At 34.9% G+C, this 20565-nt stretch overlaps 3 protein-coding genes across 5 annotated transcripts in view; all 3 read right to left on the minus strand.

Annotated features, from left to right (window-relative positions):
• The window catches only part of LOC127847565 (trehalase-like), a 230371-nt gene that overhangs the window by 69561 nt on the left and 140245 nt on the right, over positions 1-20565 (minus strand). The gene's annotated exons all lie outside the window — the stretch shown is intronic.
• Positions 1-20565, minus strand: part of LOC127847573 (RING-box protein 2-like) — a 223944-nt gene that overhangs the window by 51854 nt on the left and 151525 nt on the right. The gene's annotated exons all lie outside the window — the stretch shown is intronic.
• The window catches only part of LOC127847567 (inactive ubiquitin carboxyl-terminal hydrolase MINDY-4B-like), a 46602-nt gene that overhangs the window by 11824 nt on the left and 14213 nt on the right, over positions 1-20565 (minus strand). The window contains exons 2-9 of one of the 2 annotated variants that reach the window (XM_052379577.1): positions 19150-19278; positions 15485-15514; positions 9919-10024; positions 5219-5307; positions 4175-4294; positions 3837-3931; positions 2224-2389; positions 537-602 (exon numbers count right to left, since the gene is read on the minus strand). In XM_052379577.1, the coding sequence (XP_052235537.1) occupies positions 537-602; positions 2224-2389; positions 3837-3931; positions 4175-4294; positions 5219-5307; positions 9919-10024; positions 15485-15514; positions 19150-19260 (783 nt within the window). In that variant the 5' untranslated portion in view covers positions 19261-19278. Of the gene's footprint in view, positions 1-536; positions 603-2223; positions 2390-3836; positions 3932-4174; positions 4295-5218; positions 5308-9918; positions 10025-14912; positions 14928-15484; positions 15515-19149; positions 19279-20565 lie in introns of both variants that reach the window. The other variant, XM_052379579.1, reaches the window with a different exon arrangement.

Here is a 20565-nt window from a genome sequence, read left to right on the forward strand (position 1 = left end):
GAGTCGTTACTCAATTATGACAGTTAATTAAAACTGTCTCAGGTCGGATGGAAATTTCACCTGTTCACTATGATTGCAAACTGACCTGGGTAGTGGTGGATTCAAATTATTTTGAATCGCCTCTGAGAAAGCATGGCTTAATGCATGTATGTAAAGTGTTGTCCTAGATTAGCCTGTGCAGTCTGCACAGGCTAATAAAGGACTACACTTTCCGCTGTTACGGTATTTCTTTTATAAAGGCAGTCTCTTCTTAGCAAAAATCCAGTTTAGGTGGAAAGTGTTGTCCCTGATTAGCCTCTGCAGACAATGAACATGCATTAAATCCCTTTTTCCAAGAGCAAATCAATAAAATTGAATACTGAGACAGTTAATGAGTTCCTTATGTGACTGAGTTGTCTCTGAGTGAATACTGAGACAGTTTATGAGTTCCTTACGTGACAGAGTTGTCTCTGAGTGAATACTGAGACAGTTTATGAGTTCCTTATGTGACTGAGTTGTCTCTGAGTGAATACTGAGACAGTTTATGAGTTCCTTACGTGACTGAGGTGTCTCTTCACAAACATCTCCAGGTCCACATACTTCTTGAACTCATACAGGTTAATCTGTGGAAACAAATGATGGAGACCATGGTATGGATTAGGATATTATATCAAACCTCAAAATCACATACAAGTGTAGAAACAAAATTGAGGAATGAAAACCTTCATAAGCACAGAGAAAATTAGGAGGCACCCAAGCAAAAAGTTGGAAACATTTGTAAAGCTACTAAGACTTATGCTTTAACGCTTAATTTTATGCTTATTAATATGCTAAAAATTGTATTCTTGTTCAACTATCATTAGTAACGCTCATTGGGTAATTGTCGACCTGAAATGGCTTGAAGTCACCAGGGGTGACTAGAAGCCGATTCAAGTCACCCTGGGGTGACTTCATGCCGACGCTAGTCACCTCAAGGTGAATAGAATCGGCTATTTGTCACCCCAGAGTGACATGAATTGGCTTGAAGTCACCCTAGGGTGACAAGAATCGGCTTCTAGTCACCCCTGGGTGACTTGTGGGCCATTTTATGTCGACAAAGAACCAATGAGCCATTGTGACATATAACATTTCTGTGAGCCCACTCAAGCTTAAGTTTCACTATGGGACCTACTATTTCTGTATAACCAAAAAGGGCTAAGCAGCACTGTTAGAAATACCATTTGCATTTCTGTGAAACCATACAAGGTCACCACGGTCACACAGCACTATTAGACATACAATTTCTGTGAGACCATACAAAGTTAAAACACACAATAAGGTATACCATTTCTGTAAGACCACTAAGAACTAGAGCTTTGTCACAGACGTGACCTATACCCCCACATGATGCATTGACACAGACTATTTTGCATGCTGTCTTCACAAAACAAGAGAATCTAATTTATGGCGATTTTTAAGAATTATTATGCCATTATCATTTATGGCCATTTTTGACCTTTGAACTCAAAGTGTGACCTTGACCTTGGAGATATTGACGTAATTCTTTCGTGCGACACACCGTCCAATGATGGTGAACAAATAATTTTAAAATCTCACAATGAACGACATAGTTATGGCTCGGACATGCTCATTTATGGCAATTTTTGACCTTTGAACTCAGTGTGACCTTGACATTGGAGATAAGGACGTAATTCTTTCGCGCAACACACCGTCCAATGATGATGAACAAATGTGCCAAATGATTTGAAAATCCCACAATGAACGACATAGTTATGGCCCGGACAAGCTCATTTATTGCCATTTTTTACCTTTGAACTCAAAGTGTGACCTTGACCTTGGAGATATCGACGTAATTATTTCGCGCAACACACTGTCCAATGATGGTGTACAAATGTGCCAAATGATTTTAAAATCTCACAATGAACGACATAGTTATGGCCCAGACAAGCTCATTTATGGCCATTTTTACAAGGTTACAGAACACAATAAAGCATATTATTTCTGTGAAACTGAACAAGGTTACACAGTACTATATGACATATCATTTCGGTGAGACTATACAAGGTTACACAATACTGATAGACATACCATTTCTGGGTTAGGCAAACCATTTTAGTGAGCTCATACAAGGTTGAACAGCACTATAACTAATACCATTGCTTGAGACCATACAAGAGTACACCACACCATACTTCATACCATTTTTGTGAGCTCTGTCATGGCAACAGAGCACTATAAACATACCATTTCTGTAAGCCCATCTTTACGGTAGGTGTAATCTGTGTCAAAAAAGGCGGAGTCTTGCAGCAGACACAGGCTGCACCTAGACTGGCAACCAGCCTGCCACAGTATCTCACAGATGGCAGAACACAGCGCTTTACGGCGCTCAAAATCTGATGGCTTTAAGGCACTACAAAAGGGGCAGATTTTACTTAAATATTGTTCAAGAAGAAGGAAAGGGGATAATGGCTATACGCTATCATCATAAAACCAGAATAGCCTGTGAGCCACTAGCAGTCTGTTCAGGTTTTATGATGATTGCTGCTTATCAGTATCTTATGGTTGGAAATGAAGACTTTAAAAATTGAATGTATTTTGAAAGGTTTGTAATTGAATTGGATGTTGTAAGGGACTGCACATTTGTCAAAGTGCGTATCTGAATGGTTATTGATTTAACATTTTCTGAGAAGAGAGTTTCACAAACACATATTAAGTACAGTGAATATTGACTATGTAATGAAGTATGCAAATGCAATTTGAAAACAATGAAGATAATTAAATACCATACACTCTTTTGGAAATTCTAAGCAAAATTTTAAAAGACACATTTAAAAACATAATGTTTACCCCAATTTGTGTGATTGTATTTCCTTCTTTACTAAATTATCAACAACAAGAGGGCTAAATTTGCTCACATGAGACCCCAAGAAAATAATCTGTTCTGAGAAGGTTAAATGACAATTCTTAAATGGGTAAAAGAGGTATGCACCAAAAACGGAAAAAGGCCAAACATTTTACCTTTAAATATGACCTTGAGCAAGAGGAAATTACTCATGCCTTAAAAACATAGTAATCCATTTATGGTCTTGGGAAAAGTATTGTCAAGATAAACTTTCTGACACCAAATTTCATAAAGAAATTAGTCATAAACAATGCAGATGAAGTGGGAACAAGTTTTTTCTAATTATTGACCTGGCGACCTAGTTTTTTTTTAAGCTTAGGAGCCAGTTTCTAATTCAGCATAGAAAATGTCAAGATAAACATTCTGACCAAATTTCATTAAGATAAAGATTTTATTGAGATTAAGTCATAAATCTCTCTCAAGTGGTAACAAGGTTTTTCTAGGTCCTGGTGACCTAGTTTTTCTACACATGTGATCCAGATTGGAAATGCGCCTAGATATTGTCCAGATAAACATTTTGACCACCTTTCATAAAGTTAAGATGAAAAATGTGGCCTCTAAAGTGGTAACAAGCTATAAGTGTACAACACACATTGCAAATCGCAGGACAATTGCTCGGCTGCGGGTGCAGTTTTGAATAAATGAAAGCTTGACAGAATTTTTTTGTTTTTTTGTTTGTTTTAGAGGTCACAGTGACCTTGGCCTTTGACCTAGTGACCCCAAAATGGGTTTGGCGTGTAGAACTCATCAAGGTGCATCTACATATGAAGTTTAAAAAGTGTAGGTTGAAGCACTTTCATTTTAGAGCCAATGTTCAAAACCTTTACAAACCTTGACACGGACGGCGGACACGACGAGCTGGCTTTGACAATACCTCGGGTTTTCTCCGAAAACAGCCGAGCTAAAAATCAAGAAAACGTAACAGTTTCTGGCCCAGCCCTTGCTCAATACCTACTTTCTGGTGGCTAGACTAGAGGCGTACTGGCGTCCAAAAAGCAGGTGCTTTAGAAGGTAACCTTGGAAACACAGGATAAACGCTCTGGCACCATTCTGTAAGAATTTGCTGTCATGTTGAAAGGTATTATACTGAATTTAATGCTTCCTGTTTCAATAAACATTTCAAAATATGTCAATCATGTTTAAATATTTTAAGGTAAGTGATTCAACATTTTGATACAAAAGTTGCAAAAACTACAAACAAGTCAAAATGAGTATCTGAGTCTTAAAGGTTGAATCATAGGACAGGACAATCTTCACATGTGGAGGGCATGAAAAGCACAAAGATGTACTCACCCTGTGTGTTTGAAGACCGAAAGGGTATTTAGTGGACTCATCCTGGAAGATCAGGGCAGCCTTGCGCCAGTCACGGCTGAATGAGTGGATGGTGCTTCCCAGCGTTATCTTGCGTAGTGCCTAATGAGGAAAATTAGTGCCTTCAAGTAAATTTGTCAAATATTTGAAAAATATCCTTCTTCACGAAAAATATAGTGCAATTATCAAATGATAAACACAAATGAACACTTTTTAAAACCTTCAGAATATGTTTAGAAAAATCATTTTTTAAATATGTGTTATTGCTTTAATCATTTCTGCAAATATTTGCCATTTAAGACTTTGATAGGTTTTATTTTGATAACTCTCAGTATTTCTTATAATTTAAAGGTTTCCAATCAGATATGATGGTGTATTGAAACATCATTACAGAGCTTTAATGTGTTTTTTAACTTTTTTTCTTACAATAGGACAAGAATGAACTATAAATGTAGTTGAGCAGTAGATATTGCAAAATTGGTTTACTGAATACATAAAGGAAACTCTTTTTTCTTAAAGTCAACAATACTATGTCTGTTAGTGTTTTTAGTATAACAAATCTGTTGGTAAATACATATTCAGACATCTGATGAAAAAAATAAATGTTGTATTTTTTATTTTATTTTTATTCCCTCCTCCTATGGCCTACCTCAACCTTAAATTATTGTAAACAAAAAAAAACAAATGAATGGCCTTATTCACTATATAATTCTATATAAATCATGGGACCCTGGAACATGGCCATATATGAGCCTAAGGGCATGAGTTGAACGAACTAGTTAAGCACCGCCAGAAAATCTTACACACAAGATATTTAAGCCCTTACCCTTGTGGTTTTAGAGGTATTTGATTTTTTCTTTGAAAAACAAATTGTTCAAAGGTTAATAAAGATAGAAAAAAATAAACAGACGGACCTAGTGCACCTAATGCACTGATGGATGACGGACACAATGGCATCCTAAAAGCTCCCCATGAGAACTATGAACTCTAGGGAGCTAAAATGAAGAAGTTTGTCATGTGACGTACTATTGCTGTTTCCTTGGTGATGGGAGTTCCACCAATCATTGACCTTGCCCGCGCAGACTTGGTTGGCACATTGGGTATAATGACAGTGTCTGAAAGAAGGTTTTGGCCAAATTCTATTGCAATATTGAAAATCATTCAAACAAATGCTGAGAGCATAGAAAGTATGTTGGTGAGAAAGAGAAACAAGGTATACAAAAACTACAAGACAAACTTCTTTGTTTTAAGCAATTTAATTTCTGTATTGCCATCTTCTGTATGCCGAATCAAACAACTTATTTATATTATCACTTTTTTTCATATCTCGGAAGATAATAATAACAAGGGATGTTTGTAAAACATGCATGCTCCCCATATGGGCTCTCCATTGTAGTGACAGCCATTGTGTGAATATGTTTTTTGTCACTGTGACCTTGACCTTTGACCTAGTGACCTGAAAATCAATAGAGGTCATCTGCCAGTCATGATCAATGTACCTTTGAAGTTTCATGATCCTAGCCATAAGCGTTCTTCAGTTATCATCCGGAAACCATTTTACTATTTCGGGTCACTGTGACCTAGACCTTTGACCTAGTGACCTGAAAATCAATAGGGGTCATCTGCGAGTCATGATCAATCTACCTATCAAGTTTCATGATCCTAGGAATAAGCGTTCTTCAGTTATCATCCGGTAACCATTTTACTATTTTGGGTCACCGTGAACTTGACCTTTGACCTAGTGACCTGAAAATCAATAGGGGTCATATGCGAGTCATGATCAATGTACCTATGAAGTTTCATGATCGTAGCCATTAGCATTCTTGAGTTATCATCCGGAAACCATTTTACTATTTCGGGTCACCGTGACCTTGACCTTTGATATAGTGATCTGAATATCAATAGGTCAACTGCGAGTCATGATCAATCTACCTATCAAGTTTCATGATCCTAGGCATAAGCGTTCTTGAGTTATCATCCGGAAACCATTTTACTATTTCGGGTCACCGTGACCTTGACCTTTGACCTTTGACCTAGTGACCTGAAAATCAACAGGGGTCATCTGCGAGTCATGATCTATGTTCCTATGAAGTTTCATGATCCTAGGCATAAGCGTTCTTGAGTTATCATCCGGAAACCATTCTACTATTTTGGGTCACCGTGACCTTTGACCTTTGACCTGAAAATTAATAGGGGTCATCTGCGAGTCATGATCAATGTTCCTATGAAGTTTCATGATCCTAGGCATAAGCGTTCTTGAGTTATCATCCGGAAACCATATTACTATTTCAGGTCACCATGACCTTGACCTTTGACCTAGTGACCTGAAAATCAATAGGGGTCATCTGCCAGCCATTATGAATCTACCTATCAAGTTTCATGATCCTAGGCATAAGCGTTCTTGAGTTATCATCCGGAAACCATTTTACTATTTCGGGTCACTGTGACCTTGACCTTTGACCAAGTGACCTGTAAATCAATAGGGGTCATCTGCAAGTCATGATCAATCTACCTATCAAGTTTCATGATCCTAGGCATAAGCGTTCTTGAGTTATCATCCGGAAACCATTTTACTATTTTGGGTCACTGTGACCTTGACCTTTGACCTAGTGACCTGAAAATCAATAGGGGTCAACTGCGAGTCATGATCAATCTACTTATCAAGTTTCATGATCCTAGGCCTAAGCGTTCTTGAGTTATCATCCGGAAACCATTTTACTATTTCGGGTCACCGTGACCTTGACCTTTGACCTAGTAACCTGTAAATCAATAGGGGTCATCTATGAGTCATGATCAATGTACCTATGAAGTTTCATGATCCTAGCCCAAAGCATTCTTGAGTTATCATCCGGAAACTATCTGGTGGACTGACCGACTGACAGACCGACCGACATGTGCAAAGCAATATACCCCCTCTTCTTCGAAGGGGGGCATAATAAGTTTGCCTGAAAACTTCTTACAGCTTACTTACTAATTATTAAAAATCCTTATACTTATCACAAACAAAACAGTGAATAACTAAACCTACAACTTTGTTACAAACCTAATAACTTATTAAAAACTATATGTCTGATTGCAAACCCTATTACTATTGTAAACACTACGTACTACTCATTGTTCACCCTATTACTTACTGCTTAACCTAATACTCATTGCACAGCCGACTATTCTTTGCAAACCCTATTACAAATTGTTTACCCTTCAAAACATTGCTAAACCTTCTTCTCATTGGAAATCAACCCAACAACTGATTGCAAACCCTACAACTAATTTGAAATCCTACTAACAATTGCAAAAACCCAACTTCTTACTGCTAATTCTTCAAGTTCTACTTTTTGCAAACCCTACTTCAACTTAGTGGTAATCCTACCACTTATTGTTTACCCTTTTACTTATTGCAAACCTTACCACTACTTAGTGTTAATCCTACTACTTATTGTTTACCCTTTTACTTATTGCAAACCCTACCACTACTTAGTGCTAATCCTACCACTTATTGTTTACCCTTTTACTTATTGCAAACCCTACCACTACTTAGTGCTAATCCTACCACTTATTGTTTACCCTTTTACTTATTGCAAACCCTACCACTACTTAGTGCTAATCCTACTACTTATTGTTAACCCTTTTACTTATTGCAAACACTACCTCTACTTAGTGCTAATCTTACTACTTATTGTTAACCCTTTTACTTATTGCAAACCTTACCAGAACTTAGTGCTAGTCCTACTACTTATTGTTAACCCTTTTACTTATTGCAAACCCTACTACTGACTGTTAACCCTACTTCTCACTCCTAACCCTACATTTCACTGCTAACCCTACTTCATATTGCTAACACGTCTATAGTCGGGTCAATAAACACTTTGACACCCAAAAAACGCTACTACTTAATGCTAATCCTTCTACTTATTGTTAACCCTACTAGTTATTGCTAACCTTACTACTCACTCCTAACCCTCATACTTACTGCTGATCCTATTTTTTATTGCTTACCCAACTTCTCATTGCTAACCCTACTACCGGTACTTATAGCTAACCCTCTTCTTTTTGCAAACCATTGAGAATGAATAACCATCTTTTTGTTGAAACAGGCCTTAATTTGAAATAATTAGTATACAAATTGTGGGTATTGAATGTTAGTAATTACTAGACCGGAAAAGGGTGTCACATAATTATATTTCTTAAAATCATGGCACTAAAGGCAGCTAAGATTCCATCAACAGTGTTATAATAGCAGCTGCATGGGGAAAGGTATGGGAAAAAATAAACATCTACAAAAAAAACATACTAACAGCACACATTGGAATAACATTTAAGAACAATGGTAACTAGATGAGTCACTGTCATGCCAGAAATACCCCATGCATGCCACGTTGTCTGAGGGCATAGGCAGTTTAGTTTTAAGAACTGGATTCAAAACAGAGCAAGCTTTTTACCAATTAAGTTTTGTCTTGGTAACTCAAATATTTAGTCAAGATATGTTCTGGACAGAATTTCAGCATAAATATTTTAAAAGTGAAAGTATGAAAACAGAATTTACTGTCTGGAGGTGTAGTTCTTATAACAAAAAGCAAGTAAATGCTGTATTTTTATTTACTTATACTTATAAGAAACAGTAAGAAATTAACAGACCTCACATTAATGTGTAAATTGCATTTTCATCAGGCTAGACAGAATTTGTCAATACTGGGGAACATATTGTTTTTGCCCTGTCTGTTTGTAGGCTTTTTCATTTGTCCGTTTGTTTGTTTACATCAAACTTTAACATTTGCCGTAACTTTTGCAATACTGAAGATAGCAACTTCAAATTTGGCATGCATGTGTATCTCTTTGAGCTGCACATTTTGAGTGGTGAAAGGTCAAGGTCATCCTTCAAGGTCAAAGGTCAAATATATGGGGGGACATAGTGCTTCACAAACACATCTCGTTTCAGTTAAATTATACAGGCTCTTCGGTTATTGGTCCTCTTAAGCTATAATTGGCCCTTGACCAATATATATTTATACAAACTGTTACATAACAACATGAGTGTTAATTTTGTTTGGACAAGGGATGATGTAAAGTCTTACAGTGGCCAAATGATTGCCGGGATGGCACTGAAAGAAAATATATGAGTTGGCCTCTGGGAAAACAGGGTTTCATGCATGTCCATAAAGTCTCGTCCCAGGTTAACCCTTTCAGTGCAGGAACCGAACTTTGAAGGCCTTTGCAAACAGTTTGGATCCAGATGAGACGCCACAGAACGTGGCGTCTCATCAGGATCCAAACTGTTTGCTATTCTGATAATATTCTTTGAAACAAATCGAAGAAAATGCTAATTTTAGAAATTCAGCAGACAACATTTTAGCAGACGACAAATTTCCCAGCATGCAAAGGGTTAAGCTCAATAGTACGTACAGGCTTATCTGGGACATCTCTTTCAACCTGGACTGGATTTTTGTTTCAAAGAGACTACCTTTAAGCTAAACAATTCCATAAAAAAGGGAAAGTTATGTCATTGAATTTTTTTTAATTTGTATGAATTATGTTAATATGGTTTGTGCATTATTTAATATAACTGGATATTTCCGAATTTTATCCTTGCATGAATATGATTCTAATTCTTTGTGTGTTCTTTACGCATCAATTGCGAAAACATTTTTTAATTCCATATATTTATTTATTTTTACAAATTTGTATGGTCTCTCCTCAAAAGAAGGCGAACTGACCAGAGCCCGACCTACCTCTGCGGGTCAGCATGTCTATTCGTGGGTCCATGTAGAATGTCTTCACCCGCTGTGGTAACAACGTGGAGGACAGAGGTTTTGTGTCGTTAATAGTGACCCTCCGCTGAAATAGGGAATCAAAGCACTGAAGGCACTGCAGTTGTTCGCTATAGCAAAACCTTAGACACAACCAATTTCTCAAAATTGAGTTATTGCTTTTTAAATTTCAAGTTTATAACAAACACAATCCATTCACATTAAATTGAGAGTTAAATGTCAAAACGCACATGTTGAAAAGTGTAAGAAGTGAACAAGCATCCAACGGGTGTTATCGAGATAACTGATACAAATAACAAAAACAGGCCCCTCTTTAAGACTTTCTAAAAGTAACGAACATTTGACAACAATTGTATTATGATAACCAGTTAATATAAAATTAAAAAAATGTAATCCCCTTTAATGAATATGTCGTTGGAATATCAAATACCTATCAACTGCGAATGGAATTTCATTATGGAAATTCCCTCTACCAAAAACATTTGTTTTATGATACCATAAAAACGCTGTAAAATATCCTATTAGGTATTTGATAAAAAGAAATAACAAATAAATCTGCTAGCAAGCCTTTTTCCACAGAATTAGGTCGTCATAAAGACAGCGCTGTTAAACGTCACCTTAGTGTAAATAAAATAAAACACTAAAATCTCATTTTATTGTTTGTGTATTTTATAAAACTTTTGTTAGAATTTCCATTATCAAGAGTGGTCATATAGCGTTGTTAATATTAAGGTTTAATAAAGATAAAATAATTTCATTCAAGAAGCAACTTTTTTTATAGAATAGAAATTGCTAAATGAATCATATTTGGTACAAAGAATAATATTAGAAATGTAATCATCAAACACATAAGTACATGTTATAATTTAAAGCGAGGTTATACCATTTTGTCAAATATTTATGAATTTATATAAATGTGTAAAAAACTTTATATATACACATGTATATATTTCAATATAAATTAAAATAAAAGTTAAGAAGAACATGTGTCCAAAAATGCGAAATAAGCCAGGTATTTAATTCTGTATTAGAAAATGTCTGTACAGTCGAATTCGCCAGCATGTATATCATGCATGTACGATGTGAATCTAAATTTAGTTTAACTGTTATTTTAAATTCCTGCAACCATATATATTCATATGACACACGAACACTAACTCTGATCCTAATAAAAAGACGAATGCTTTAGCTATTGTAGGAAAATATGTACGAAATATCTTCGTCACAATCGGCTCGGGTCGCTAATTTGTCTTTGCTGCATTTTATGAAATTTGTCTTCAATCTATAATTTTTATTGCCTATTTTGTGTTGTTGTTACATATTTTATCAATATATTACAATTTAACACACATAAAAAAAAATCGTATAATCTCGCTTTAACTGGTGACTAAGTGTATATTTATATTTGTGTATAAAGATATCAGGAAAATTCCTTACCTAGAACCCTTGCATAATGTTTTCCAAACATAAAATAAAAATTATTCAAATACTTGTACCAATAACTCAGTGAGAGGCTTGAAAATGTTCTCACAGTCTTTAAATGAGTGATTTTCAAACAACAGTTAAATAATGATTTATACAGAGGAAAACAAAGTAAACACAAATAAGAACAAGGAATATTATTTATTAGGTTATTGAAAAACTTTTGTATAATGGGGTCTTGTTGATAAAATATTCATAGTTCCTGCACAAATGTATGAACAGTTTACTGTACCAGAAAATACAAACAATATTAATGGTGCATCAAAAATCTAATTAAAACATGTAATTATATTAATATACAATTAAGAAAAATGTATGGCTGTTTTATTGCTTGTAGAAATACCCAATTAAATAAATAAATATTATTATTACAGCTCATTAACCCTTTACCATTTAGATACATATTTGACGCATTTGTAGTCCCTTAATAGAAAGTTATATTTAATATAAGACCTTTCTTACTAGATTCAAGTTTTAAAGGCTTCATTTCCAAGCCTTAGATACTAATGAGCAGCAAACAGTATACAAACTGAACAGACTGTGAGTTACTCAAAGGCTGCTCTTGTTTTATGATATTTGCACATAGCCATTTTCACTTTGTTTCTAAGTGGTAAAAGGTTCTTGGGATTCAATTATGAGCCAAGAGAAACATTTTATCAATTGAAATTAAAACTTAATTTTACCAGTATGCTGAACTTAAGTCTGGAAAGACTTTTTGTATTGTTAATAAGTTGTTCTACACTTATGACTTTAAAAAATAATATTTGCATATATAAGATGATATACAAGAGCACATGTGTCACAATGTTTTAATTATTTCACATACATTGTAATAATATTGTAAAGCATTTGGGTCGTGCTCTGTGAAAAAGGGATTTATTGCATGTGCCTAAAGTGTCGTCCCAGAAATTTGGGTTGACACTTAACGCCCATGCATTAAACGCCCTTTTCACAGAGCAAGGCCCATTTGTGATAAAGCATACTCTTTTTATGTTGGCCTCAGCCTACAAAAGTAAGTCATTGAAGATTTACAACTGAAATTATTCCTTGAAAGGAAACACTACAGAAGACACGTCACTTACAAAATATGTTATCATTTCAATAAATAATAAACAAACATTAAATAAGTGTAATCAAAGGTCCAGATTTGCTTTAAATTAAAGATTTATAACAACTTCAGCATTATTACGTGTCCCTGTTACAAGACACAACATAATCATAACATGGTCAGATTTTGTATTTGCTCTAAATAAAACAATAGGCAATAATTAAAAAGAGTGACCATCTTTGCTATAAAGATAAAGCAATATAAAATGGGTGAGGTTATTATCAAGTGCAATTAACAGTCCATAAGAGCCATTCAAACACTGGGGGAAATTTCCATTATGTAACATGAAGCAGGGTGGAGGATTGCATAAATATACAGCTTAACACATATAAAAGGTTAACAGAAACAAACATAATTGTTTAAAGAGAAAAAAGGCTTGCTGATAGTATATGTGTATTTATTTAGCAACTAAAAAGCTTATCTTTGTGATACACTTAGTTATTTAAAGATAATTATATTCAGACACTGTTCAGAGAAGTTTGCAAGGCACTCATATGTCTAATTGAGGAACAGCATGAACAAGGGAGGTAATCAATGCAAACATTTAGTTCCAAAGTAAAGATACGCCATATTTTACATGCTGCAAATTGCAGGAAAACTAAGATAAGTGTTAAATTTCAAAATAAAACTTTGTATAATTTGTGTGTTAAGCTCCAAAATTACATCACTTTGTGCAGTTGTCACCATAACAACTAGTTGTCATTATAACAACTAGTTGTCACCATAACAACTATAACACTCTGGACTAAGAAAAATAACAAAGTATAATTATGTTTGTATATTGATAGTCATCAATTAAAATCTTGAACATAATAAAACATTTGCAACAATTTTTCATAACATTTTTGTAAAAATCTGTATTACTGACTTGGGGTTTAAGTATGTTACTGATTCATAAGCCTCCCTGGCATAGTGGAAGAAAATTAGCTTTTGCTTTATTAGGTCACTGGTTGGATCCCCAGAAAAGCAACATTTTCTTTTAAAACTTTTCTAAATACAAATGTATTACAGTTTTGTAAGTAAGTTAATTCAATTATATATGCGTCGTGTTCTGAGAAAACTGGGCATAATGCATGTGCGTCAAGTGTTGTCCCAGATTAGCCTGTGCAGTCCGCACAGGCTAATCAGGGACGACACTTTCGGCCTAAACTGGATTTTTGCTAAGAAGAGTCTTCATTTAAACGACAAATGTCATAAAAGCGGAAAGTGTCTTCCCTGATTAGCCTGTGCACAGGCTAATCTGGGACGACCCTTAACGCACATGCATTATGCCCAGTTTTCTCAGAACGCGATTCATTTTAAAGTACGGTCACACCACTTCCCAATGTACAAATATACTAAAATACCAGCATTATTATGAACCCATTAAATGAGATAAGCTGCAGGTGAAATGTTTACCCATCTGGTACATGATGTAGTCCTTTGAATATACCATGCTGATGCAATAAAATTATCTCCAGTCATAATTAACCCTTTAGCACTAAGAAGCAAAGTGAAAATGGCTATGTGCTAACAGCATAAAACCAGAACAGCCTGCGAGTAACTTGCAGTCTGTTCAGGTTTTATGCTGTTTGCTGCTCATCAGAATCTACGGTTCGGAGTTGAAGCCTTAAAAACTTGAATCTAGTAAGAAAGATTTTAAATTAAATATAACTTTCTAAGGGACTACAAATGCTTAAAAATACGTATCTAAGTGGTAAAAGAATAAGTTAGTTTGGCACACTTAGCCACCAGGAAAGCATGACATAACACAACAAGGTGATAAACTGGGATTACAGACATTTTGACAGATTTTTTATGACTGTGGTAGGTTTGCAGGTCCAGAGCACCTCATTATCTGTTGACAACAACTTTTGTTCAAATAAAAATTATACCAAATAATATTTAAATTTATATCTCATGAAATAATTTTAACCTGCATTCTATGAACTTCCTTCTAAAGTTTATATTAAGGCTTTTGCAGGAAAAAAACATGGGTGGAAGCACAAGGGAGGGGTTGAACACATGGGGTGGAAGCACAAGGGAGGGGTTGACAACATATTTTACCCATTCAAACTTAGAAGCTAAGTAAAATTGGCAATGTGCAAACAAGATAAAACCAGAACAGCCTGCGAGTAACTTGCAGTCTGTTCAGGTTTTATGCTGTTTGCTGTTCATTAGTATCCAAGGGTTGGAATTGAAACCTTTAAAACTTGGATCTAGTAAGAAAGGCCTTCAATTAAATGTAACTGTCTAAGTAGGAACTAGTACAAATGCCTTAAAATACGTATCTAAGTGGTAAAGGGTTAATCAGTCAGTTACAAGTGAATATGCTAGGAAATGAGGGTTTAGAAAACATACAGGAATGGAAAACAGCATTTCTTACATCGTTGTCATCAACCTTCGGTCAAAAATATATACCGGTAAATTATATAACCCTGAATACTTTAGAATAAATTAAATACCTTGGGATTTATCATGGCCTATTAACAGTTTATGTAAAATGTCATGGCTACTAATAAATCAATTAAATGCTACTATACAACCAAGGCCATTGTTTATAGCCATTACATGGTAAGTGTACGGTAAGTGTGACACTAAAATGTTTGTGTTAGATTAAATGCCAATAAATTTGTTCAAAAATAGCATGCTATAATAAATTCCTTAATCATTTGGACTCTCTAATGTTATTAAATAACACTAATAAAAAAATTTGGTTTATTGATAATCTTGACATTATTATTTTGTACTTACTGAGCTATTCATATTTTTCATTATGAGCAAACTCATTTCGTTAGACCTGGATACAATTACTACTTTGATTCTACAATTATAAATATAATACTATTATAGAGGTGCATTTCTATAGTATCTATATTGGCATATATCTAGCTAAAGACCATAATGGACTAGGGCTAACTAGCACTAATTGTTGGCTTTGGGTGTGGAAACACTTACACGGCCATGCTCTGGTAAACGGACTGGTGACTGAAAATGTTGCCATCAGTCATACTTTATGAGTATATAAATCTCATGTATCTTAAAAGGGCTAATGCTCTGGAAAAAGGGGGCTAAATGCATGTGCATAAACTGTCATCCCATATTAGCCTGTACGGTCCAAACAGGCTAACCAGGGACTACCCTTTGCCCCTATCCTGGATTGTCATTTAAAAGAGACTTTCTTTAAACAAAAATTCCATTTAAGTGGAAAGTTAGCAATCAGTGTATGCCGACTGCAGCAGCAACCTTGGGACGACACTTTATGCATTACGCCCCGTTTTCACACTGCAAAGATGTGAATCAAATGTAAACCTGCTATCTATTGAGGTCATCTACTAAAGATGGATCTGGGATATGTGGTGACAACTTTAAACTCCTCCCAGGCAACCACAAGTGTTATCATCATTCACACAAAAAATTCATCATGTGATCATTTAAAAATCACAAACAAAATGTACATGCTTTTTTAAAAGTTATGCTTTAACAGTTTCACATGTGACATCCATAGGTTATAATTGATTAAAATTGCACATTAATTATGAATGAAAAAGTACATAATTTTATTGCACACCGACATCAACCTTACAGTATCATTGAAACATGTGCATGAAAATCTAAGTATGGTCATGGTGAATACATTAATTTGTGTACAAAATAGGTTTCAATGTGATTAAAAAATATCTTAAAGCGAAAACCTGTAAATAGGTTCTTTTTAAGTACAGATTGTACACAGCATGGATATATTTAAAAAAAATTGAAGTGCTGTCAACTTAGTTTTCATTCAAATTAAGTATTTATGCATGTCTGATCACCTTTTAATCATACTTTTTCAAAATCCAACGTTTAAATATTGTGTGTGTGCAATGTTTTCAATATCAGCCACCCTGAACACATATAACTCAATATCACCCTGCATAAAAAGTGCAGTGGTCAAAATACAAAATCTTGCCATGTTATAACGTGCAGGCTGTGATTAAAGACCCTTCCTTTTCCAATTTGATAAAAATTTAAAAAAATCTCGCAAAGAAACAACGTGCATGCTGTGATTGTAAACCTTTCCTTCCTCCAATTTAATCCTCATGTCAGGCATACTACGGATGCGCCAGCCTGCAATGGCTGCGAATATGATATCAACTAGCTCCCTCTCATACTCAGTCTCCTGCGTGCTATCATACCTAGCCTGCGCCTTGATAACTCGTACCAGGATGTCCTGTGTTAGGCAGAGATAGGCAATGAGATTATAACTCGTACCAGGGGGTCCTGTGTGAGGCAGGTAAAGGCAATGAGAACATAACTCGTACCAGGGTGTCCTGACGTGTTCGGCAGTGAAAGGCAATGGAAACATAACTTGTACCAGGATGTCTTGGATTGTAGATGATATGCAATGAGAACTGAGCCTTGATAACTTGTACCAGGATATCCTGTGTTAGGTGGTGATAGGCAATGAAAACTATCTACATTAAACTTATCGTATTATCAATGTATCATGACTGTGTTATCATATACAATTAAATGCATCACATAGCCTTCAAGGGGTCTATCAGAGTGGAATTAACTACATGAGATATTTACAAATTTCAAATAAACGTGACTGTGTTTCCCAAAACAAATGATTGTATTTAGATATCATTAAAGGGGCACATGAAAAGTTTAACACCTGTACCAGTGTGTCCTGTAATGAGGCAGTGATAGCAATGAAGTGGGAACATGACACAAATCAAATTATCTATATTAATGAGGTCACCAAGACAAATATCAGCCAGGAAGAATTAAACAGTTAAAAATCTGCACCAGTTCATCCAGCGATTAAGGAGTGTTAGTAATGGAGTATTATTTACATGCCACATTACCAATTTTCATGTCTGTGTAACATTAAAAAATGAATTGCATTATGTAGTATTAAATTTGCATACCAAAAGGTTTGTATTTATGACATGGATGCCAACAGTCAGTCCACTTTTGTCTAAAAATTCCACTTATGTAAACAAAAAGCTGATTTATGGCTAACTTTTACTTTTGATCTCTAAGTGTGACCTTGACCCTTGAGGCAGGGAGACATACCATAAAGGCAACACGTCCTCCCCTTATGGTTTGCTTTAATTGTAAGTAATTTTAGAAGTGCATGATCAATGAAAAAGTTACAGTCCGGACAAGCTGTTTTAAGGCTAAATTTGACCTTAGACCATAAAGTGTGCCCTTGACATTTGAGATAGGGAGAAGGGTGTTACTTGTGTCAGGTCATCTCATGAATGTTTATTAATGCATCAATATATTACACAGTTATGGAAGCGACAGTAATTGTTGAAGCTGTTTTATTGTCAAGTCTGACTTTTGACCTCTAAGTGTGGCCTTAACCTTTGAGGTTGGGAGATAGGTACTGTTGGAGAGGGGCGTAACAATCTTCAAAAAAGACGGCCATGTTGGCCTTAAGCTCTCACTTGAGTTTGCAGTCACCATATATTGAAGACTTGACCTGCTGATTTAATTTTTGACCCATATTCACTCATTGCCTTCATATTGTCAAGGTAAACATTTTAACAAAGATTCATTAAGACAGAGTCATAAATAAGGCCTCTGAAGAGGTAACAAGGCTTTTTAGAAAATTTGACGTTGTGATTTAGTTTTTGGATGCATACAGCATAAAGTCAAACTCTGTCTAGATATTTTCAAAATAAACAGTCTGACCAATGATTATGAGACATAATTGTAGTGAAATTCTAATTTGAGTAGGCAAATGTGTGTAGGCATAAATCTAATTGAAGACCTGTATCAAAAACATACTTTTTTGCATGTTTAATATTTTTTATTAAGAAATTCATCTATATAACATTGTTGTATTTGTTAAATATCTGCCTCAAAATGGGCATATGCATGTTTTAATCGATGTCTATATTAAGGTGGAAATATTGTCATTATGCCCTTTAAAGAAGGCTTATCAAAGTTTAAAATCTGTACCAGTCTTTCCTAGGATAGGCTCTGATAGTAACAAGTTGTTTACATGGCACAGATATATATACTCATGAGTAACAATAAACAAATAATTGTAAGATAGCCTTGAAGGGGCATACCTAAGATGAAACATGGGGCACATATTCACAAATCTCATAAGGGAAACATAAAAAAATTCCTTAAATACAGAAAACTTGCTATTTCTGGCTTTATATGCCTTTTTACATAAACCTATTTTGAACAAGTAAATAATACTAAAATAATTGATAAAAATGTTACCCTTTTTAAGCAGAAAACATTGGATTTCATTAAAAAAATATTATCTGAAATCTTCACTTAAGTTCAACCTAAGTTAAAAAGTCCCTGAGGATATTGTGACTACCAGACCTGTTCCAGTATGTCTGGGATCATTTGCAATATAAGCGATGAACTTTTATCTGAATAAGTTAATACATAAAAATCACCAATACTCATTACTGAGCTGCAATAAATAAATAAATAAATAAATAAATGTAAGGAAATTTCATTTTCAATCAATACACAGTTCTGCGATTAAATTGTTAATAGTTAATAAAGCCTGGTTACATTGTGGCCAATCAAAGATTCAAATTCTGGCAAAAAGCAAGTTGAAATCCTGTATCTGGTATAAACATAAAACTCTATGGAAGACTTACCCCCAGGTTAACTCCGGTGCCCCCATTGAATATTTTGAGCAGCCTGTCGAGATTGTCCCTGTCTGTTTTGGCCGGGTCCTCGCCCACTGCTTTTGTGCTTGCTTCAGACATGATTTTTTATCAGAACATCTGAAATCATGCTTTCATTTAAGTGATGAGTTTGAAATGGACATTAATAGTCATCAAGCTAAGCTTTTTGGCCAAGAATAAGCCCAAATATTTTAACCAGGAAAAAATGTAATATTGGTTCAAGTCAGCTTTTACTGCAATAAACAATGATAATTGCAATACACCCATCAGAATAGACAAAATAATGATTTTGGGAGCATTTAAAAAATATTTAACTTTTTTTAGATGGCTAAATCATTAAATTACCAATGTAAGAAATAAAACATCCAAAACTCTTAGCATTATTTCTAGGCACCATGAAGGAAGACAACCCCAAGTTAAAACAGCCTCCATGTAGATATCTCTAAAATGGGACAATTTGAGTTGTGGTTCCATTAGATTTCATGCATGTGGAAACAAAATTCATTTGATAATTTCAGTTTATTACAAAGCATTGGCAATTTTATACTACCGGTAATTAATGTATGCTCAAACTAATTATATTCTTCCTACTTGATAAACAATAAGGACATTTTTAAATCTTGTCAAAATTATCTGTTTTGGCCTATTTGGGGACTTTTTAAGCAATTTTCTAGACCGCTTTTAGCTCAGGGCTGTTATCCCACTGTGATTTAAACTGCTAATGGTATATATTTTTTTAAGTCAAAACTTTTTATTTTACAAAAAGGACAGGTAAAACAGAGTCAAGTTAGTTATAAAGAGTTAGCTGCGCTGATTATTGAAAAAATCTTTCACTTATTGATGCATGAAACTTGGCATAAATTACCTTTAGGTACCCCTTTCTTCAAAAAGCATGTTAGCCACTTGAAAATTCAAATTGGCGGCATTTTTTTAAAGATGGCCTCCAATACACTTTTTTTAGCAAGAAGTACTAGTAGGGTCAATATATGAAAAAAATACCTTCAACCACCAAAACATTGCTACAAAGGGTATTTTAACTGATCCTGGTAGGGTAGAAGGTCCTTAAAAACATATCAAAAGTTAACCACAATCGGACCTCTGGAAAGTTTTTTTCAAGATGGCCGACAATTACTTATTAATGATCATAACTATGTAACTATACAATCACATTTAATGAATGTGTTGTCTATACATTAGTTTCAAGGGGCAAAGAACACATAAAGATCATCAAGCATTGTTTAATTTTACAATAGTACACACAAATCCAACATGGCGTCCAAAATTGCCGCCAAGATGGCCATCAAAACCTATAAATTATCATGACTATGTAAATATCCACTCAAATTTGATTATTTTGGTGGCTATGCATTGGTTTCAAGGGGCAAA

This window comes from Dreissena polymorpha, chromosome 10 (assembly GCF_020536995.1).
Source record: "Dreissena polymorpha isolate Duluth1 chromosome 10, UMN_Dpol_1.0, whole genome shotgun sequence".
In the NCBI taxonomy this organism is placed as follows: Eukaryota; Metazoa; Mollusca; class Bivalvia; order Myida; family Dreissenidae; genus Dreissena; species Dreissena polymorpha.